The 23491-nt window shown below is 38.6% G+C and overlaps 1 protein-coding gene across 1 annotated transcript; it reads left to right on the top strand.

Annotated features, from left to right (window-relative positions):
- Nucleotides 1-2677: 2677 nt before the first annotated feature.
- Nucleotides 2678-14646, top strand: LOC139121622 (alkaline phosphatase, tissue-nonspecific isozyme-like). The gene is made up of 9 exons (XM_070686671.1): nt 2678-2857; nt 6565-6791; nt 8200-8371; nt 8993-9168; nt 9294-9495; nt 10438-10566; nt 11304-11495; nt 11858-11995; nt 12498-14646. Exons 1-9 carry the CDS (start codon nt 2797-2799, stop codon nt 12782-12784), a joined length of 1584 nt encoding a protein of 527 aa, XP_070542772.1. The 5' UTR covers nt 2678-2796; the 3' UTR covers nt 12785-14646.
- Nucleotides 14647-23491: the final 8845 nt, after the last annotated feature.

The following is a 23491-nucleotide window of genomic DNA, read 5'->3' as shown; positions in this document are numbered from 1 at the left end:
GTCCCCTTTAAGACTTGAAAAGCTCAGAAGTCAAGCAGGGTGCAGTTTACAATGAGTTTACTTAGAGCGGCATCAAACATATGTGTTTAAGTCACAGAAGTTAGTCAGAACTTAAGGAAAAATGTTACCGATAAAATGTTTATTTTCTGCATAAATATTTTATATAAAATCATACGTAATTATAGTAAAACAACATAAAAGACTTACGAAGGTTCAAGTAAATAGAGTGCAATTCGTCATTGTTGAAGATCCCATAAGTCCGGGGCAGCGATTGATGTTTTACCATATGCAATATTTTGCTACCGTTTAAATTCGAGTGTGAGATCTACTCGGAGAGACAGGTAGGTGCGAAGTGGACTTAAAGAATTTGTCGTTGGTGGCGTCCTGGCGACAAAGTAGCCATCATGCAAACGTGTTGCACTTTTCGACTCTCTCGAAGAGTTGTCGACTTTTTTAATCTAGCCGTCATCACTTATAATGAATACTAATAATTTCTGATATATCTTCCTTTGTATTTGCACCAAAATGTTATGTACTTACAGATACACACCGGAAATAGTTACGAAATGATCAGCTGTTAAAGAAGGCGGGGGCAATGATCGAGTGTCACAAGTTGAGACTTGATTTTATTCAGAAGTGTATTTTCGAGCAAAATCTCACTCTAGACCACAAAGATTTGTAGATTTGCCAACAATTTACTCTTCTTTCAGTAAAATCGAGAAAAAAGACACTGATGTATATCGCAGGCGTACTTGTTGTCGGACTTACAGGGTTTTCGGTAAAGTCCTCAAATCACGATTATAAGTAGAAAAAACAACTGTTTGAAAAATGTCTTCACGGCAACAGGAAGAGCTTTTGTATTTTGTTTATTGCTCTAACTTTTCTGTATGCATTTCGCAAATGAAAAAGTTATCCCGCCATATTATTCATTTCCTCCTCGATCACTAATACATTGTCATTAATGATATCTATTCTTCGTACTACACAGTCCATCCACATAATTCTTCAATATATATTTATAGAAATTGCTGCACGACAAAGAAGAAAAGGGCACATTCCTGATCTGGGTCGGAGCACAATACTGATGATGCTGTAAGCCCTGGCATTTTCAAATATCGACCGGCGCGCATTTTACCTATCAGCTCATCACCTTGTCGACAGATATGTCCGTCAATCTTTTCTCCAATGGAGACAGTGGAGAGTTCCACAGTCGTAAGAATCATCCATGGTGTCAAAAGACGAAAGTTTCACGTTTGAACGACTAGGGATCCCTGGCCGTATATACAGTATGAATTCTTTGGCCATCATTCCTTCGTTATTTCTTGGAATCTCTAGGGATCATCACCGTTGTCTTCAATCAATAATCATCATATAACTTGGGGCAATATTTAGAGTAAATCATACATGTATTTGTAAAGTATGTCTCTAGACCTAATACACGAAGAATTGCAACATGGCAAAACAAAATTTAACAATGGATCTCTCTTACAGCGATTATGAGCTGATTACTATAGCCAAGGTCAAGACGTCAAACCCTACCTCTTAACGATGCCTATAAGTCATTCAGTAACTAAGAAAACAACAACCGTGCCTTTTATTACGATCATTTATTTTAAGTGTTCAATGTTTACTTAGGGCGTGTTTCAGATGGTTTACTCTTGTCCTCTTTTTGGACAGGGTTCATTCGAGGTCACAAGTTTTCTAGAAGTTCGTAAAATATAATGCTGGACATCTCATAGGCGTCTTTACTTTTTCAAAATAAACTTTTCTTTCAACTGATATCGCGATAATTTTAAATATCACGTGCAACGTCCTGGAACTTATTGCAAAAATTCTCGTGGTGGGGACGAGGACATTTGTAAGTTACACTCCATAGTTTTGTAGGGTCCCTTGTGAGTTCGATGAACTGGTAAAACTCAACAGTACTCAACTGATAATACTCAACGTGACGTGTTTTCCATTCTGTGCACTCCAAAAGATAGAACAAATTTATCAAGAACACACAAGACGACTTTCCTATAGGGTTATTTGCAAAGGTCTTACATGTCTGCTGTTCAGTGACCTTCTGCCGTTTCGCGTTGCTCCACACTTCAGCGAATCAACAATTACATTTTGTTACCTGTGTTTGATAAATTCCTTCTTGACCTTCCATTTTGACCTCTCATATTTTCTACTTTATATGAAGTCCTTGTTCTTCAAAAATGCATGAGTATAGTGCATGATTTTTTGTGATGAAATAATTAGTATTAGAGGGGCCGTGGTATTCCAAAACACAGCGCCACGAAAAACTAAAAACGTCTGTGATATTAATGCAAGTGATTAGAATATTTTCATGTATGTTTCCAATTCCCAAACCCCTCTACCCTCTCAGACTGGCGAACCAGGATTGGTAAAACTGCACAGATTTCCAACATTGACCGTTTTTTTCAATTCTTGTAATATTGACTAACTCCAAGGCATGTTTGGCCCGGGTGGTAGACTTGTAAATTACTTACATGTGCAGAGTTGCATACAAAGCTTCAAATTCACCCTCGAGAGGGAAGTTTCAACATTTTCACTGGCAAACGATTTCATAAAAGCGGTATACTTCGACAAGTTATATTATTCACATTATACGCCCGGGGCGCTTGCGCTATCGGATGGGTGTTGATGTGGTTAACTTTGACTCTCAAGGGGTGGCACCCCTAGGGTAGAATATTTCACTCTTTAATATCCGTATCGTAACCTCGCCCCTCACTATAGTGATAACCGTTTGCGACACAAGTGTTTACAGCTATAGCCTGCTACAAATCAAAGATGGTTCGACTGACAACCTTTATCTACCTGGTGGCAGTCCTATGTATAGCCGACACCCAACGTAAGCTAATTTTTTTTCGATCTTTTCCTGTTTCTGAGTTTTGCTCATTGATGTAAATCATCCATCCTGAAAAATTTATGAAGTTCCCCCATACATTGTCGTTGCTACTTGCCCCGCCAAGGTCACCCTGTACGCGTCCAAAATTCACAGTGCTACCCGAGCCGTGGAGCATGACCCAACGACGTACGCGAACCTTGGAGACATGCCAAGTACGCGCGAAAGGAACGGCAGTTATACCTCCTTTGTTGCTCTCGTTGTTTACGTTAGAACGGCGAAAGCTTGTATAAGTCGTTGGCAACAAACCAATCGTCCAATTTTGCGATTAGCTTGTCTGATCTTAGAGAGCCTTTTGCTGCTCCAGCAATTGAGGGTCGATGTTTTATCTTGCTGGTGTCAGTGATGAAGCCGATGTCAACTTGAGGTCACCGTAAGTGACACATCAAGTCCACATTTACTCCCTGTGCAAGTCGTCCGACACCAGAAAAAATCAGCCGGCGAAATGCCCAGATAGTTTGGTGGGATCTAATGTAACCTTGTTTGGTATGTCACACAGGATATACTAGCTGACCTCGTACATACCATTTTATTACCTTTAAGGTCACGAATTACCATTTTACTAATGCGTTATGACGTGTTACGGTCGATTGACATTTTCCTCGCTGTCGGTCTCAGAAAGGTCGGCAAGGTCAATGATAGAGGCCGTCTTAAATATCCATGAACCATAATTTATTCAGACACTAAAAATTGTCCAACATTTCAAGATATGGAAGGTATACCATATTTGGTTGTTGCGATCGATTCATGCACAGGAATAACCTTACTGCAAATTGTCATCAGGCGATATTCAGGGCATAGCACCGCGTATCTACAAGTTGAAAGAGATCGAGTTTGGATGGTGCGTTTTATTTTTATACGCTGGTACTATTGCCAAGTTGAAAGTAAACTTAGAATCCCCTTCCTCATATCAATAACAAACTTTAACACCTTCTTCCGTATTCAATCTTACACAGCTGCTATGTACAGGTAGAAGTTCTTGCCTGTCAAAGGAGGGTATATTTCCAGACGAATCATACGTTGATTCGCATAAATACATGTACATGTAAGACTAAACTATTCTACAATGCTATCAGCAGTCAAGGCAGTCCCTCTATCAAAGATTGGATTTGAATAAAAGGGTTAACCTCCAGGTATTTCGGAATTACAGCTGTGGCAAGTCATAGGGTTTGTCCGTCTTTGTGATTTGCATGTCTCTTGATTTTTTTTTGCAAAGTTCATGCATGTTTTCAACCAGTTGACGGAAAGCTTTTCAGCTCTCGTTATGTCTTATTGACCACTTCAAGTCGATGAAAATATTGGAACATGTCCAGCTTCTGTTTTCCCAACTTTTCAGTTGTGTTGAATACATGCAATTCATCCAATCCAAAAACATGGCGTGTAAGAAAAAGGCGCCACACAAGTTGAAACTTGTCTACGCAATCGCATAGTGTCCCACAATACGATGTAATGGCACCGAATCTGCGTATCCTCTTTGGAGAAACTTATAGGAACTTCAACTTTGTGCGTCTCTCATGCTTGCCATTAACGCGCTATCTAATGTCGAACAACCGTGATTGAAATACTTCATCACTGTAGACAAGATTTTGCAGTTGTCTAGGGTTCCATGAGTTTCATCCATCGCGTCTTGAAGTGTGAAATCAGGGTTTGTTCATTTCAAATTATTCGCGATTATCAGAAATATCCCAAGCTACAGCGTCTTATTATTAGATCCGTATACATCCTCAACCTGTCTTGACAGAGATAATAAAATTACCGCCAGTATTGTGGCTGAGTTCTGTTCTGTTAATTTTAATGTCGTGTGATTGACCGAAAACCGTAGCAGTGAGAGTATTTGCAGCTTGGCACTAACAGATGAAGTTGATCACAGACTTAAATCACTAGATTATATCGACTTCATGGTTCGACAGTCAGGTCACACTGGTTAGTACCTGCTGTCACTAAAGCAGAACCAAAGACCCCATAGTGAGAACCAGTTTCGAAGAGCATTGTTGTAAATATGCGTGACTAACATATTGAACACGACTGTCAATTAGCGTCAGTTACGGGACATAGGTCTTCCCGCCCTCTTGCCCTCTTCGCCGCCGAATTGATCTTCAATTAGGGCCTGCCATGTTTTTTATAAAGCCGATTCTGAGGCAACAGCTATCCCTAAACCCCTTTAAGGCTGGATTTGATGTGCTTCCTCTATGAATCATTCCTGATCAAACTGTTTTCAGATGCGGAAACAAGGGTGGAGGGAGGTGCAAGTACCCCTATCTCACTTTGACATCCACAGGTGCTGTAGAAGGGCTTTTCATGAGTGCTCAGGATCCGGGCTCATTCTATTCAAACGTGTACTGTCAGGTCAACCGTTCTCCCTAGTCAGAGACGTGAACAAACGCATTGACATCAAAAACTCATGGCATTTAAAGAGTACCTAGTTTAAACATTTATTTGTAATTACTTGCCGATACATTTACGAATATCGTTACTAAAATGTGAGACAGAGAAAAGACTGCACACCCGGTTATTCGACAGAATGTCAATCGAAGTAAGTGACATGAGCAATGAGCATTAGATATCGGTAAAATTTAATGTAGATTGTTTTCACGTTACCAAAATATCTAAATTTGTGATGGAACATATGTACAGTTGTATACAGTCAACTCTACTGCAAAATGATTTATAAACTGTTGTGAATGGTCATAACAGCTCGTTGCTAGTTTCATAACAGGTATCCAAGGACAAGGCCACTGGCAAAGGTAACTTTCCGATAAATAACTTTGAGAACCCAATGAGAGGTGGCCTCGCTATGGACAATATGCGCACGATTTTCCCTTTAGCTGTTCAGTGACCCTTATACTCAGGGTTTAGTAATAAGATTCCTCGCTCACGTCGCCCATGTGACCGACGATTCGAAATGATCGACGTCTTGCCCACGGCGTATTTAGATGTATATCATTTCAAGAGTAGTTCAAAAGTTTAAACACAGAATCGTTGAAGGATACGTTTATAAATGACATATGACGAATTCTTGGCTTGTGCATGCGATAAGTATATTATTCCCTGATATTTTCCTTCGTTTAGCTTGTAAAATAGTCATGACGTACATCGTCTCCTAATGGTGGTCCCACGGTCATTTTTAAAGTCGTTCGTATTCTCCTGGTTGAACGAAGAAAAACATTGGGGAATAATATATATGTAAATCTGATAACATCAACGTATCCTTACTCCATCATTCTCGTCCTCCTTCTCCTTCTCCTTCTCCTCCTAATCATCATTATCATCATCATCATCATCATCATCATCATCATCATCATCATCATCATCGTCACCACCACCACCACCACCACCATCACTACCATCGTCATCATCATTGTCATCATCACCATATTAGGTTCAGTGAATGCAGTGAACTTGACTAGATAAAGTCCTAATGTCAATCTAGACTTTCGGAGAAGATGATTTTCATTTGTACCATCGCAATTGATCACTGCGGCATCATCATAAACATGGTAATACGTACCATTGTCACCGTAATAATTGTCATCACCAGCATTATTACCTTTATAATCACTGTTATATCACTGTCATCGCCGACGTCATAATTATCATCCGTTGTAGCTTTCACCGTGAGAAAAGTTAATCTGATTTTACTGTTCCCATTGTAGCTCCTGAATACTGGAAAGAGAAGGCCGACCGAGATCTTCAGAGGGCATTGAGACTGAAACAGAACACCAATGTGGCCAAAAACATCGTCTTGTTTCTCGGCGACGGCAACGGAATCAGTACGATCACTGCAACCAGAATCTACAAGGGACAAATGCAACCCGATAACCTTGGCGGAGAGGAGTACGAACTCTACTACGAAAGATTTCCAAATATCGGAATGTCAAAGGTAACTTTCACGGGTGTTCTTGTGCCATTTTAATTATTCTTTCACACGAAGGCGCAATGCGATATACGGTATCAGAACCAATCGCTCAGCGCAAAACACTGTTACTTGTATTGGGACCATCCGCTGAAAAGGTGTTTGTGTCTTCTCAATATGAATCTAAAAATCGATCGTTCGATCACTTCACTACACCTAGATACAGGTGATATTACACAGACTACAGAATCGATTCATGTTTTTTATGATATGTAAGACTCCGTCACTAACCAGTTTTATTGATGAGATATTATTTCCTGGCATAATGATCCACCTTCAATATTTTCATGAAGACAAATTGTACAAGTTCATTTGCAACGGAACTCATTTGACAACTCTGCATAAATTTTTCCTATATCACATGGATGCACGCAAACCACAAAGATGCAATCGCCACTATATGTATTCGGAAGGCAAATGTTACGGCAGTTGAGGATAAAATGGATCGGGGGGGAACTGATAGGTCAACAATAACATCGAACAATGATATGATGCGTTGGTATGTTTCGAATAGTTGGCGGAGAGTGAGATGGGGCAACCCTTGCTAAATGCCATGCTTTGTGAAGATTTCTCGCCAATCGCTAATTTCAATGCCTGACGGAGATGTACAAAGCACAAAAATGCAAGTGCTGCATGAATTTATATTGAGCGTAATTTTTGACAACTTCGCCTGTGCCCTACTAATAGACAGTAAAAATAGGAATTGAATCGGAACTGAAACATTTCAACTTAAACTGGAGCACTTGAACTTGCTTAAACTTTCCTCAAGCCAACTCTCAACCATTCTCTTTAAAAATCAACAATAAATTTGGGAGGAGGTGTCACCATACAAATATTGGTACCGGACAAACAAAGTGCAGTGGTGTCGTGATCATGGGCCTGTAGCCTAGTTTTGAAGTCTTGTGTGTTCTCTTTACCTCACAATTACGTCGGTACTCACCGGTTCAACAAACGAACCGTCATTGTTTCGACCAGTATGAAGGGTAATCCAAAGATTGGCGACTGTCTCTGAGCGTTCCGGCCCAAAGAGTTACAGAATTACATAATGTACAACGCTTTCTCACCTGTACTGTAATGTAACGTTAAAAATGCTAGTCTTACAATAGTAGGATTGGTTTAGAAAAGTGACACCCACTGACGAGTGTCCTAAATCCATTTATTTGGCAAGTTTAGCGGAAAGGGAAATACGCTAACATCATTTCAACGTAACCACAACGGATTGACACCCAGTTATATATTAACAGTACAGTTACTGAAGATGTGTGGTTCGATCTTCGTATGAACCTTTGCGGAAAGTTTTACTTTCTCTATTAAAATTATGTGTTGTTAAGAGAGTTAATGTTTTCAATTTATATATTTTATATTTCATTTGTAGACGTACTGCAATGATCGACAAGTGCCCGACTCAGCCGCCACGGGAACGGCTTACCTTTGCGGCGTTAAGAGTAATTACAACACCATTGGTATGGACTATCGCGTACAGAAAGGCAACTGTACTATGCCAGCACCAGCAGTAGATTCCATCCTAAAGCTTGCTCAGGACGCCGGTATGTTCAGTTCACAATCTCGTTGTCCGCAAATAACTTGGTGACAACCCAATAGTGTTGATCGCAAATGACGTCACTTTTTCTCTCATTAATATGCATAAATAAATATTTGTCCCCAATTTCCGCATAAACGACGAAAATATGACCTGCTAGTGTTACAATGGCTTCAAAAAGTCACACTAATTCGTGTGAATTTTTGGCTCTGACTACAGGCTGCAAAAACAGCCGCGTATTCAACAACATTTTTGTCCGAATTTTAGGCAGCCTTGTCCAAAGTCGCGCGCGTGCAGTTATATTTAGTAACAAACCTGGAATCGCGATCAACGCTATTGACTTTTTACCATAGTGCGAATGTGCAGTGATTGTCGTTTAATTTATGATCTTATAATCTTGAACTGGATATGCAAATCACGTTCGATAATTCAGGTTCAGTTTAATTAAATTTATTCCAGCGCAGTTTGAATGCAAGTAAGAGAATCATTATTTGCCTTCTGCGTTGATTGAAAGCGGTGATTGACTCTGCCGCAAGACACTGATACATATATTTACACCAGACTGAAATAATACTGTGGTAAGGCAGTCCGGTGCAATATTCCTAATGTCTTCATCTTCACATTGTAGGCAAAGCCACGGGTATCGTTACAACCACTCGTATTACACACGCAACGCCAGCAAATACATACGCCCACTCCCCTGAGAGAGCTTGGGAAGGCACGATCCCTGACTCCGAGGCAGAAAAAGGGTGCAAGGATATCGCCTATCAGCTGGTGAAAGAATCCCCTGGCAACAAGATAAAGGTAATGGGTCGGCGATATAGAGGTATGAAAACATACCCAAAAGACAAAATGTTTGCGAAAGTGGTCATTTTGGAAAGGAAAGAAACAAAGTACTACTCATAACGGGAATCACACTTTTATTTTAGGTAATACTTGGAGGAGGGCGCGAGACTCTCCTTACCAACACCACACAGGACTATGAATATCCTGACAAGAAAGGAAAACGAACAGATGGACTGGACCTCGTTGACGAGTGGCTCGACTCTCACGCAGGAGACAGGGCAACTTTCGTGTGGAACACCACGGGTTTCGACAATGTAGACCCCGCAGAGACCGATTATCTACTCGGTAAGGGCCAAGTTCAAGTGTAAATAAATGAATGAATGAATGAATGAATGAATGAGTGAATGAGTGAATGGATGGATGAATAGATGAATGAATAAATGAGAATGAATGAATGAATGAATAAATGAATGAATGAATGAATGAATGAATGAATGAATGAATGAATGAATGAATGAATGGATGGATGAATAGATGAATGAATGAATGGATGAATGAATGAATAAATGAATGAATGAATGGATGAATGGATGAATAGATGAATGAATGAATGAATATATGAATGCACGAGTGAATGCATGAGTGAATGGATGAATTAATGGATGGATGAATGAATGAATGGGTGGATGGATGGACGGATGGATGAATGAATAAATGAATGAATGAATGAATGAATGAATGAATGAATGAATGAATGAATGAATGAATGAATGAATGAATAAATGAATGAATGAATGGATGGATGAATGAATAGATGGATGAATGAATAAATGAATGAATGAATGGATGGATGAATGAATAGATGGATGAATGAATGAATATATGAATGCACGAGTGAATGCATGAGTGAATGGATGAATTAATGGATGGATGAATGAATGAATGGGTGGATGGATGGACGGATGGATGAATGAATGAATGAATGAATGAATGAATGAATGAATGAATGAATGAATGAATGAATGAATGAATACTGCGCAATCACCAGGTTTGTGTACTTATGATACGTTTGTTTGTATACTTTTAATTATAAACGGTTTCTTTTGCAATCAATGTACGAACATGAGTTTTGCAATGAACGCATGAACATTGACAGACACTTGACAGACTGTATTTGGTCTGGCATGTTTATCAACCTCTAAGCTTCTAGCAAAAATGAATCCAACATGGTCTTTCCGCTGTCATTGATGCACTCGCTGTACTCAATACACTGCTTCTTTTGGATAGGTGTATTTGAACCCGGCCATATGCAATACGAAGCAAACAGAACCAACGAACCGAGTCTGGAAGAGATGGTCGAGAAGGCCATCAGAATCCTAAAGAAGGACAAAGATGGATTCTTCCTATTGGTTGAAGGTAAGTCAAGTGCATGATCACAATTTTTTTATTCTCTTCTTCACCTGAATATATTTGCAACGTTTAGCCCCCATCCCCCACCCCATTTCCACTGTTAATCTTACGCAGTGCATGCGCATAAGTGCAGTGCGCATATTAGGAACAACCGCCATTGTTACGGTACACTAAGGTACTTTCTCTGTTTCACAGTGTCTCGTTCATGACTCTGTAAACTCAGCCCCCGACACCACCTTGATTGTTCGTTTCATTTATTTTAAACTTTCTAGAAACATCATGTACTTTGGAGATCGGTGTCCTGCAGCTCTAGACTGTAGATCTTAAATGCATGATTCATATCAAATATCATCAATAGTATCGAGCACTGCATAGCACGTCTTTCATTTTCCTCCATGCCAATCTTTCTGCCTCTTCATCACATCATTCCGTCGCCGTCTCATCTTTTTAGGGACTCTATCATAATATATCTACATATTCATACTTCCCCCTCTACAAAAAAATCTGACATACTTGATTCGCCTCTTCTTCAATTCCTCGACTATACTCACCACGTCTCTCATCACTGACCCTTCAAATCACTTCGTTCCTCAAATTTGCTTCATCTTCATTAACATCCCGCCGATTCATGAACTCATCTAATACACATCCCAAATTACACTCATATACAGACGATTTCTAACTTTCTGTCGTTACATTTGCAAATAACTTTGTTGTTCTTTTCCCTTTAATACGTTTCTCAGCCGGTAGGATGGACCACAGTCACCATGATGGAAAAGCCTTTCACGCTCTCGTCGATGGCGTCGCTTTCGAAGCAGCGGTGAAGAAAGGTGGCGACCTCCTCAGTGAAGACGACACCTTGACCATCGTAACCGCCGATCACAGCTTTGCCTTTGATATCCTGGGGTACCCGGGACGTGGAAATCCTATCCTCGGTAAATACATCCTACCATCTGTTTATAATTCTTCGCAAGCATTGAAATGACAAAAGAGGGAACATAAGCTCTTACAAACTTATAATCCTTACTTTTGAATATCGCTCGAGTCACAGTATGCCTGAAGCTGAGTGACTGAAACTCGAGTCACGGACACCCAAAGCACTTGAAGGGTTTTCATGTTTATAGACTATTCTGGACCTTTGCATCTACGTGTAACAAATACCTTGCTTCCCCGGAAGACAATCGCAGGCCCTGATTGCATATACATTGTATGAGAGAGAGAGAGAGAGAGAGAGAGAGAGAGAGAGAGAGAGAGAGAGAGAGAGAGAATTGGGTATGATATTGTTTCTTATCTGCAGGAATAAATGACCTTGAAAGGGACTTGGACGGTCTTCCATTCACCACCTTGAACTACTTAGATGGTCCCGGTGCCCCAGAAGTCCTAGACTCAATCAAGCAAAGTGGTTATCGTCCGAATCTGACAAATGTCGACACCGGTATTTGTATACATTTTCTTTTTATGGCTAAGCATTTAGCTTTCATTCGTGAGCAAATGACAAATCTTTTTCTCAGATGAGAAGTAATCCCATCATACAGCCGCAGAGTTCTCTTTAAGCTTATCTGGTATAAGAGAGAAGTTATCTGTTGCCGGACAGCTATGGGGTGGAGCTCGATAATTTAATGGCAGTGATTTTCAAAATGTATTCTGTCATTTGCTATTTATTGTTTTGCTTCATTCACATGCAATTATTAAGTTCGACATTATAACAAATGAATTAAGACATTGCGGCATTTTGGTCCAGCTGACATTGTTGTCGCTCGGTCTCACAAGATGAGAGAAAACGTTGCAAGGGGATGGACGTGGCCACGATATGATGACAACAGTCAAAGACTGTATGTCGCATGATTAACTATGAATTCACCGTTGCTATTGCGAGCTTATTCAAGCTTCAGTCACCCGCAGTGACATACCATTCCGCTTGTCTTGTTTCACTGCAGGATCCGAGTCGTACCTTCAACAAACTCTCATCCGCAACAAATGGGCTGGCCACGATGGGGAAGATGTCAACATTTACGCCAAGGGTCCCATGTCTCACCTCTTTCACAGCACCCACGAGCAGACCTATATCTTCCACGCCATGAAGTACGCCGCTTGTATCGGCGATGTGCCGGACGACTGCAGTTATCGAGATCCCCCGCCCATCACCTGCTCGGCCTCAGTCAACATAGCAATTCTGTGGATGATACTCTCAGTAGCATTGGCTACATTTTCCCTTCGAGAGTAGCGTTTGCACTGTAGAATACGGTGTCCAATTCAACATGCGTCAATGAAATGCATTAGTAATGTGTTTGCATACACTGGCACTCAACTCAATTTAGCGTACAGTCAGCGCATGCAACATGTACGTGCTCATTTCTTATGGGGTCCAGACACTTCGCACCAAAACCAGTTCGCCCCACACAACTTCGTCCCAAAACCATTTCGTACCAAAACCACCTCGTCCCAAGTACTACTTCGCCCAACCCCACTTCGCCCCAAGTACCACATCGTACTAAAACCACTTCGCCCAAAGTATAGTACCGTCAACTCGTCCTGAAACAACGATGTTACGACGTATCACAAGGTTGTTTTTACCTGCAACTTGGAAGCATTAATGTGTTAGGACATTTTGGCTATCACGAACCATTTATTGTTGCATGAAACCATAAACGATAGAATAAGAAAATATAAACACCCAAATGCTACAACTCAGGTGCCTTGCGCGGAATTGCACGATGTCAATTTCGCGAAATGCGTACACTTTCAAGATTTCAGTCCCAGGATGACAGAAAGGAGGTTATTTTCAGCTTTAGCAGTTAGCGATAAGTTTCGGGCAAAGTGGTTTGGGGACATGACTTTTGGGGCGAAGTGGTTTTGGTACGAGGTTGTTTTGGTGCGAAGTGGTTTCGGTGCGAAATGGTATGGGACGAGATGGTATGGTGCGAAGTGGTTTTGGTGCGAAGTGTCTGGGAACCTTTCTTATCACCGGTCGCATGTGCTGACCTGACACTGGTTGTGTTGAGCGTCTGTGTATGTACAGAAATATATCAGTTATGCCTCTTTTTAGATATATAGATGTTTACATTTAAGTAAGTCAGCGGCCAAAGAACGAAGTTCAAATTACTTCACTTCGCTTGAAAAATTATCAAACGTGCTATCACGCTGTGGCTTTGGGACGAAAGCTTCTAATGGCCTGTAGGTAAATCGGTCATCATAAAAAGACTTTGGGACATGAGAAAGTGACTAACCATGCCCTTTATTGTATCAAGTTTTCTATCAAAGCAATAATAATTCATACTATTGCTACATTTAATTTGCAAAATAGCCACAGACTGCAGGTCGATTATGGAACTCCAATATTCATGAGCGCTCTGGTACCGGAGATGCGTTTCCCTTTCCTATACCTGTCTATGATGGCGCTGTTCGGACATAAAATATATGTTGATTCGAATGTTTTTCTGCCACTAATCTGTGACTTTTTCACATCCAACTGAATTTTTAGTCTGGATGGGAAAGTGCAAACAAAGAGATAGGGTATTGTCGAGGTATATCCAAATCAAGTGTTGTGGAATGATCGTGGCCATGCATATGCTGCTACCGAGGATACGCGCTTTGTACATGCAGATCAGTAACTCTTTCAAAACGATGTACCTTGGTACTGTTCCCATATTCCAATACCAAAATTTATGCCACTCATCTTCCTAAAGGTTCAAGTTGGGTTATAACGGTTACGCACTTCCTTGAACCCCCCCCCCCCACCAAAAAAAAAATAATAGAAGCAACATATTAGTCTCATGCGCAGGTTATTGTTCAGCAGCAAGGAGCACTTTTGGTGGACTTTGCCGTTATGCCAATCAAGACAGATTTGCCACGTGGAGAACGTAAACAGGCTTAATGCTTAATGATGGGCGGTTGGCGACCCATGACCTTATTGTTGCATGACTACATTGAATTTTTACCATGGCGCCCAATAGCGATCTATGTGTGATGATGCCGCGTGTTTTGCACGAGGGACCCGGTCTTTTCGATCTGCTTGCCATAATTTCGTTTCTTTCGTGTTGTGAATTCACCAGGAATGTATTTTGAAAATAAAGTGCATCAACTTTCTGCCAAGTTGTCATGCTTTGGTTTATGCGATGTAATCTACTGTCCTACCCTTTTAGGCCTACGGGTATTGAAGGTGGGTTTATTAGCTTAAGGTAGAATACGCCTCGGGGACAGATACTTTGACTCTTAAACTTTTACAATTCTTTTCTGATGATACTACCTGTGGGGTTCATTTTGAAGCTCTTAGTGCAAGAAAAGTTTTAACCGTCTTAGTTTTTCGAAAATCGAAAATTTTCTTTTTCTCCATAGGGTTAACATAGGAATGGGGGCCATTCGGTAAATCTTGGGTAATTTGTTTCTCTTGTACTAAAATTTGCACGGTAACCCCTGATTTTTATTCCTGATTTTGAAGGAAAATGGTTGAAAGATTCCTTGTGGAAGTTTTGAGCAAAAGTTGAAGTCTTTCACTTTCGAGGCGCATTCTATAGCTAACAGTATAACTGTTTCATTAGGTCGCATATTGTAAGGGGGCATACCAACTATGAACATTGTTCAATTTGAGGACAGGTTGCCGCATCATAAGGCTTTAATTGCTGCAAAGATATATGCAGTTGCATCGTACGAATTATAAGTATTATACGGCAGTGTATGTAGAAAATCATCATGACGCCACTATACCTTTACTGTCTCTGCGTTGAGGTACCGGTCTGGGATCGTAATGCTTTCAGTAACTGAAGTTGACACCAAAGTTGTCAGTTGCAAGCATAACTTCAAATCTTTATCACTAAACAGCAATGGAGACGACAGTAGTACCAGCTCGGGGCTGTGCCTTTCTACGATCTGATCTACTTCTAGAAAGCGTGCAACTTAAATCGTTTCCAAATCTACATATTATAAAGAAAGAATGAATGAATGACTTAACATACAATTTTAATTAAATGGAGACGAGTCGGAAAATATTAAAGGACAGGAGATTTTGTCAAAACAGGATGAGGGGATCTTTCAATTTGCAGCTTGAGTCAACGTCAATCTCCTGTCATTTCTAATGAGTTTAGCATCTGTTACATGTAAAACAATACATCAGTCCACGTAAGACAATGTAAACAATTGTAGTGATTCACAGGAAACCACGTCTGCTGTCAATCGTCGAATGAATAAGCATAGAACCGCAGTGTAGTTTTGAAGGTTACTGTCGGTCAAGTTGATTACTACAAGTCAATGTTAAACATCGTAAATCTCGGGAAAGGGATGATGCGACGTTACACCGCGAGCTTAGTAAGGAACAGTGCCCCCTTGGGGATACTGATGATTCCTTGGTTTCTAAAAACCTTAGGTTCATGTCATATATTAATCTTTGGTAAGGAATAATTGCAAAGTCTGCTGAACCCTAATGGACAGACACTTTCATAACGGTATCTAGAATTATTACAATGTACCAAACTTTTGAGATAGCTTCACTTCAAGGGAAGGGATCGTCGGAACTGCGGCTGTGCTACATTCTTCCTTACAATTACTGTATTTCATTCACGATATCTAGATGCACCACGTCAACACAGCTGCAAAATTTAAATTTTACGATGTATATTGTGACAAACATATTTTAACTTTCATCAATCGCCGACGTACATACAGTGTTCACATTTGTCGTAGGGGTCCAATATGACCTTTTAGCGCATTCCGATGACCCTACACCTTTCAGTCTACAGTCGTCTATCTCAACCAATTACAAATAGAAATGGCAATGGAAGAAGGGTGGGTAAATGTGAAAGACGAAATGAAGGACTTTGCGAAAAGCGAACCCAATCATGTCTGCGAACATCTCATTTGCATATTTTGTACCCTGGCTTCTGTTTTGTATTTCTATTTATGTCGAAAATGGAACAATTGTCTCTGTCTTTGTACTCCGGTCACTAGGTATTTTTTCATGGACGGGCAAAAAAATAGTGCAATTTTTATGTCATTTCTGAATGGTATAATCTAACATTAACGATTCCTATGTATTGAAGGAAGATACTTATTTGTTGAGATTTAAGCTGGTCGCTTATATGTCATGTGTGCGTACTAACTACCTTACAGATATGACATCCGCTGTTTTGTTATCAAAAGTACACATTCCTAAAAAATATCAATCAAGTTACATTTCGTCACCTATCCTGTGTTTACAATTGAGAGCAAAATACCACAACATTTTACATTTGTATAAAAATAACTTATAAAACTAGTTTTTGGTTCAACATGTCCCATCGTATTGAGTAATGAAATGACAGGCAGAATTCGAAACTTCTAAATATGAGAGATCTCTACCACCAATTTTGTAAATTTTTTCCAGCGTAAATGCACCATTTTTAGCGCTAAACCATCTCAAAAATACATTCTGCTGTGTAACAAGGACGAAAGATTTTGATCTTCGATGCTTTTTGCCCTTCCCTGTCTTCTCAGTGGGAAGTTTCAATCACATTCAATTTGTTTCTTGATATGTCTGACTGCAAAGTGACGTCAAATTTAACTCGGTTTTCGATGATGTAAGAAAAATCAGTATAGACAGATTTTTCAAGCGAAACCACCGGGGTTTTGTGCTGTATGTCACCATTGCAACATTAAAAGTAACATTATAGAGTGGTAACCTTGATATGTTTAAACAACCACGTTTTCAAAGTTTGGTCAACGTCAAACCAGGAAACAACACTGAATCCGATAGTTTGAATACAGTTTTTGTGAATGTCACTAGGGAAGAAAAGACGACAATCCTTACTGTATTTCCTCGAACCGCTATTTTTAGAGAATATCACAAATAAAACTTAAAAAACAACAGTCAAATATTGTGAAGGGTAAAATTTACAAAGAGACTATAATTGATCAACTACGGTAAACAAAACCCCAATTCACAGTACGGAACGCATCGTTTCAATATTCTGCTATGCCTAGTTATTCCACCTGAAACATAAAAGAAAAAAAAACCCATTTTGACACCGAAAAATATGATAGAAGTATAAAAATGACATTAATTTCCATGGGACTACTGTTCTCGGCATATCGCTCGCCGTCTGTTCGGTCTGCTCTAAGTATTCTTGTGTCACATGTTTACTAAAAATGGATAATTTTCAGACAAAACAACCCTAAAGTTCCGTAGCTCACAACAGACGGGCTTATTTTATCCACTGATGTAACACGAAAAAAAAGGGTTAGAGCACTACACTGAACTCAGATGGAGCCACACTATCGACAGCTTGAGAAAAGATTGTGCTTTTTGTTGAGGCCAAACGTGCATAAGGCTTTAGTGATTGATCGCGGAGACATTATCAATTTAGCAGCTGTTCAATAGCATTGTTTATACAGCCTTCCAATATCACTGGGTATCGGTTTCGAATGAAAACACTTTGTTATGGTGGCCGTGTAGCGCAGTTGACATTGCTATATTACGTACATCAGAAGAAGATATGCACAGGCATATATGTACGCACGTCTATTTGGCGCATAGGCGCAGAGCGGAATAGAACACAGATGACTGTGATTATATGCTTGGACTCGAAGTCTAGATAGAGAGAAAGTGCTGAAACTGTCGTTGGTGGCTCACTTCTATTTATGGCCAAACTCACTTCGTTCGGTGAGCTATGGGCACCTTCGGATGGGAGCAACTCAGTTTTTGAAACGCTCGTGCTACATGTTTTCCGCCCATTTCATTTCGGTTCGCTAGGCAAATCGAAATCATACTAAAATTATCGTGTAATTACACATTGAATCTTTAATTCCGATCTTTTACTTTTTTGTTGTCAGCAACCCGTTAACCAGGAGATGCATGGCTGTAAAGTGCATGGAAGAGTACAATGCAGGCATATTTTATAGCGCATATTGCGTGGTTAAGTCAATTTTTGGGATGCAGATGTGCATGTTGAAGATCAACTCATTGATATTATTCCTATAAGTTTACTGTAACAACACGCTGCAAATTTGCAAGTGAAGTGATACTGAAACTAAATTGAATATTTCAGGGCGAGGTATTAACCCCTTGAGCACCAAAGGTCAATTTTTGTCGCTTTGTAACTAGCCATTTTTCTGAGTTTTGCAAAAATTTTGATAAAAATACTGTAGGCAACGAAATATGATGTCCATTTGATCCAAAATTATCCCAAAAATGTAGAAAGATTCATAAAAAGTATAACATTTGCACAAAAATTTGGATGTCACCTTGGTTATCTTCAACTAATTTCAAACTGTAGCCGACAAAGTGGTAATCACAGCTACAATAAATCATACTAAAATGTCACCTTTACTTTCATTAATTCATTCTGCATCAGTTTTGTGAAAAGCATACCAAGCAATAAATTATGTTTATTCATATATTTATATCTGGGCGCCCCTAAAAAGTCAAGTAGATGCCAAACTTATTTCACATTTTATTTGTACACTTGGTATTTCTGGATACACTGGTATATTTTTTATATCAATGATATACATGTATAGCATTGAACAAAATTTCATCTTTGCCTGTATATTCAAGAATGTAGTATTGGCGCATTTGTTATATGGTGATAGACATTTGTTATATGGTGATGGGCATTTGTTATATGGTGATGGGCATTTGTTATACAGTAATGGACACTTGTTATATAGTGATGGGCATTTGTTATATGGTGATGGGTATTTGTTATACAGTGAGGGGCATTTGTTATATGGTGATGGGTATTTGTTATACAGTGAGGGGCATTTGTTATATGGTGATGGGTATTTGTTATACAGTGAGGGGCATTTGTTATATGGTGATGGGCATTTGTTATATTCTATTGATCATTTATTACACTGTGATTATAGTATAATGGACGTTTGTTACATTGTGATGGGCATTTATTATATAGTGATGGGTATTCGGCATATTATGAAGAACATTTTTTATACTGTGATGTGCATTTGTTTCATTGTCACGACCATTCATCGTCTTGTGACGTAGATTTTTATATGGTGATTTGCCATCGTTATATGGAGATGTGGATATATTATGTTGTGTTGTTTGATAGTTATATTGCAAATGTTGATCATGATATTGTGATACGGAATCTCCAGCAAAGATCGGACAAAACCCTATACCGTCAGAAATAAACCAGAAAAGTACACACTGCAGCATACATCTGCCGTACGGCTGCGTTCACAAATAACGATTGGGGGGGCTAGAGGAATCGCCATTGAAATCTTTTTTTTTTCAGATCCCCCCTCAACACCCTAAAAAAAATTAACCCCCCGTCTATATGATCAAAAATTTTCAAGTCCCCCACAACTATCACAAGCCCGTATATCAGTAAAGGATGTGCGCGCAGAAAAAATAAACGCGTATTGCGCTGTTCCACTCACAGATGTTCAACACTACCTGTTATTAGCAGTTTGTAAAAGCATATTCGTAAGGCAAGTTCTTAACTTGTGATTCATTTTTAAACGCATGGGTGAACTTTTTGGATTTATGGGTCTAGGCCAACTTGAGTTAATCCCACTCTGGCCAGGTCAATTGCTCCTGCCGAAGAGGACACGAAATGATGATCATGAGATAGTAGGCAAATTGTGAATTCTTGCTAATTGCCATATTGTAAAAAAACTGAGCACAGTGACCTACCAAAAATTTGTTTCAAAAGTACAAGACAGATATGAATTAGATGCTACTCAAAATTGACAATACTGGAAGGTTAAAATATTCCATCAGATAAATGTTTTAATCTCTGAAATTTTGGGTGTAATAATGGCAAATTTAGTCTCATATTTTTTCATTTATTCATTAATATTCAAAGTTTTACTTTTGTATTATGTTATGAGAAGAATGTGAAAATTTAGAAAATCAAGCATGTTGACCCCATCTTTTTCCTTTTATATTTGATCATAGTCATATGCAAGCGTTCAAAACTCCTGATAATTTTTCAAGTCTCCTTGTCTTCCATGTGTTACTCTCTGGCCTGATCTTGTGTACAAGTATGTTTCACTGTCATGAGCATTTGACCCAAACTCTTTCTTCAACTACAATGTACATCAGGGTCAGAGCTATCTCTGTCACTGCTCAGGTTTGCAGTGACAGTGACACTGCAGTAGCAGGGCTGTACCTAATAGTGACACTGCCCGTAGGGAGAAGCTGTATTAACTTTGAAAATTTTAGCAATATTTTTTTTTCAGTTTATACAGCTACATGTGTTCTTGTTCTACTCCCTACAGCATGTTTAACTGTCCAGGCTAATATTCAGCTTGCTATCACAGCCTGTGTATGTGTACTATGCATTTGTATCACTGACAACTGGCTGTCAGTCTGGACTCTAATCAAATTATCACCAATAAACATTTATATATACAGGCTTTGTCGACAAACTGAATATTGTGTGTTTGAGCACGCTGTAGGGAGACAGCAAGAAGCTGTAGTTGATATATTGCATAGAAATATTGCAAAAATCATCAACAGTTACAGCTTCTGCCCTGTTACTAGGCTCAAGTTTGGTGTTTTACAACAAATCACACGTTCAGATTTGTTCGAGATAAAAGTAATGAAATATGGCAAAATGGTTCTAGATTTTTAAAATTATTACTAACATTACAACTGTTACAATTGGATGACATAAAAATGGTATTCATTTTTCATTTAATTACTTACAAAAACTTGGAATTGGAAAATGTAAAACATGAAAGGGAACAAAAAAAATTCAAGTCCCCCCAACAGGTTGAGCAAAATTTTAAAGTCCTCCCCTCTACTACCCCAAAATTTTTCGAATACCCCCCTGAATTCCTCCAGCCCCCCTAATCATTTTTTGCGAACGCAGCCTAATATATATATATATATATATATATATATATATATATATATATATATATATATATATATATATATACTATACATACATACATACATATATATATATATATATATATATATATATATATATATATATATATATATATATATATATGTATATACAGGCTTTGTCGACAAACTGAATATTGTGTTTGAGGATGCTGTAGGGAAACAGAAAGAAACTGTAGTTGATATATTGCACAGAAATATTGCAAAAATCATCAACAGTTGCAGCTTCTGCCCTGTTACTAGGCTCAAGTTTGGGTTTTTTGCGACAAATCATATATGTTTAGATTTTTTCAAGATAAAAGTCATGAAATGTGACAAAATGGTTCTAGATTTGTTAAACTATTACAAACATTACAACAATTGGATGACATATAAATGGTATTCATTTTTCAGTATAAAAACTTGGAATTGGAAAATGTAAAACGTAAAAGGGAACCACAGGCAGAGTGGAGTTAGCTACCTTCTCATTATATACACTGTGTAGTAACTTTCGCCGTAGACTGAACATGCATATTGGTGCCACATGTATATTTTGGCATAGATTGTGAACTAAATAGGGGTTTCCAGAGCGTTGTTTACATGAGCAGATTATAATGTGTAAAATATGTTTTTTATTAATCATAATTTATTAATAATCATAATTATAACAACAATGGGATTTCCATAAGGTATTTACACAAAATAGACGATATTGTTTGTGACAAAGCAAGATTTTATTATTCTGTAACATTCATATTAATAATTTATCAATATTCATAATTAATTTTTGATCATAACTGGAAAAGTCAACACAAATAATGTCTAACCTGCAACATAAAGACACTGGAGCGAGACCAAGACACCAAAGGTTGGCAGTATAAATCTGTATTGGCAATACATATCATGTAACAATCAACCCTATTTGTAACAATCAACCCTATTTGAAATAAAAGTTAACCCCATATAGGGTTAGTATGATTTCTGTCAGAAAACAAGATTTTTGACATTTTTTACCGAAATTGGTGAAAATTGCCCCGAAACAAACTTTTGATTATATGTATCTGCACAACTTGATTATCTTTTACGAGAAGACCTATTATCCCAAGGAACCTGCACAACGAAATTTAATCTAACGAGCAGTTTCAGAAAAAATGAGTTTCAACAAGGAAAAAAAGAGCAAATCGTTCCCAAAATACAAATATGCATATTTCATTAAGATTTCAACAAATACGGACAACTTTTTTCGAAAATTAGGTTTTGTTACAAATAGGGTTGATTGTTACAAATAGGGATAAACATGTCACCCCTATTTGTAACAATCAACCCAATTTGTAACAAAAGCAGTTTCAGAAAAATGAGTTTCGACAAGGAAAAAAAAATTGCCCCCAAACATATAAATATGCATATTTCATCATTTCAACAAATACGGCCAAGTTTTTTTGAAAAATAGGTTTTGTTACAAATAGGGTTGATTGTTACAAATAGGGTTAACACGTCACCCCTATTGTAACAATCAACCCAATTTGTAACAAAAGCAGTTTCAAAAAAATGAGTTTCGACAAGGAAAAACAGAAAATTGCCCCCAAAACATACAAATATGCATATTTCATTAAAATTTCAACAAATACGGCAAAGTTTTTTTGAAAATTAGGTTTGTTACAAATAGGATTGATTGTTACAAATAGGGGTAATACAGTTAAACGTATTAAAAATACCACCAATGATACACTGTGTCGCTCACATTTGATCGAAATTGGTACATACTAGTATGGGTACCAAAAATCAACAATGAATGTTGTTTCTATCTATTCAGTGCAGCAAAATTCTACGTTGATGTTATGACAATGATTTCTGCACAGTACAAACAGAAAAACAAGAATGACAAAAGCAAATAACACTAAATTTTCACAGCCCGCAGATTTTACAGGTTGTTTTTGTCTGCTGCCGGCTATTTTCTCCATCCCTGATTGACCGAATTTACATAGAGCTACAATCGCAGGATGGAAATACAAAGTAGGTGAGCTATTTACAAACTTGGGTATTTTTTGAATGCTATCAGTGCTGTTGTTCGAGTGTAAACAGCACTTAAGTTAGTTACAGATA

The sequence above is a fragment of the Ptychodera flava genome, chromosome 21 (genome assembly GCF_041260155.1).
Source record: "Ptychodera flava strain L36383 chromosome 21, AS_Pfla_20210202, whole genome shotgun sequence".
Classification (NCBI taxonomy): Eukaryota; Metazoa; Hemichordata; class Enteropneusta; family Ptychoderidae; genus Ptychodera; species Ptychodera flava.
Note: the sequence above shows the minus strand (reverse complement) of the source record. Positions and strands in the feature narration are given on the sequence as shown.

What these genes read in the sequence shown, in the direction of transcription:
- LOC139121622 (XM_070686671.1), top strand. Translation starts at nt 2,797, where the DNA reads ATGGTTCGACTGACAACCTTTATCTACCTGGTGGCAGTCCTATGTATA. An exon ending in ATTCTTCCTATTGGTTGAAG is followed by an intron (nt 10,567 to 11,303) that starts GTAAGTCAAGTG and finishes TACGTTTCTCAG; the next exon opens with CCGGTAGGATGGACCACAGT. An exon ending in TCTGACAAATGTCGACACCG is followed by an intron (nt 11,996 to 12,497) that starts GTATTTGTATAC and finishes GTTTCACTGCAG; the next exon opens with GATCCGAGTCGTACCTTCAA.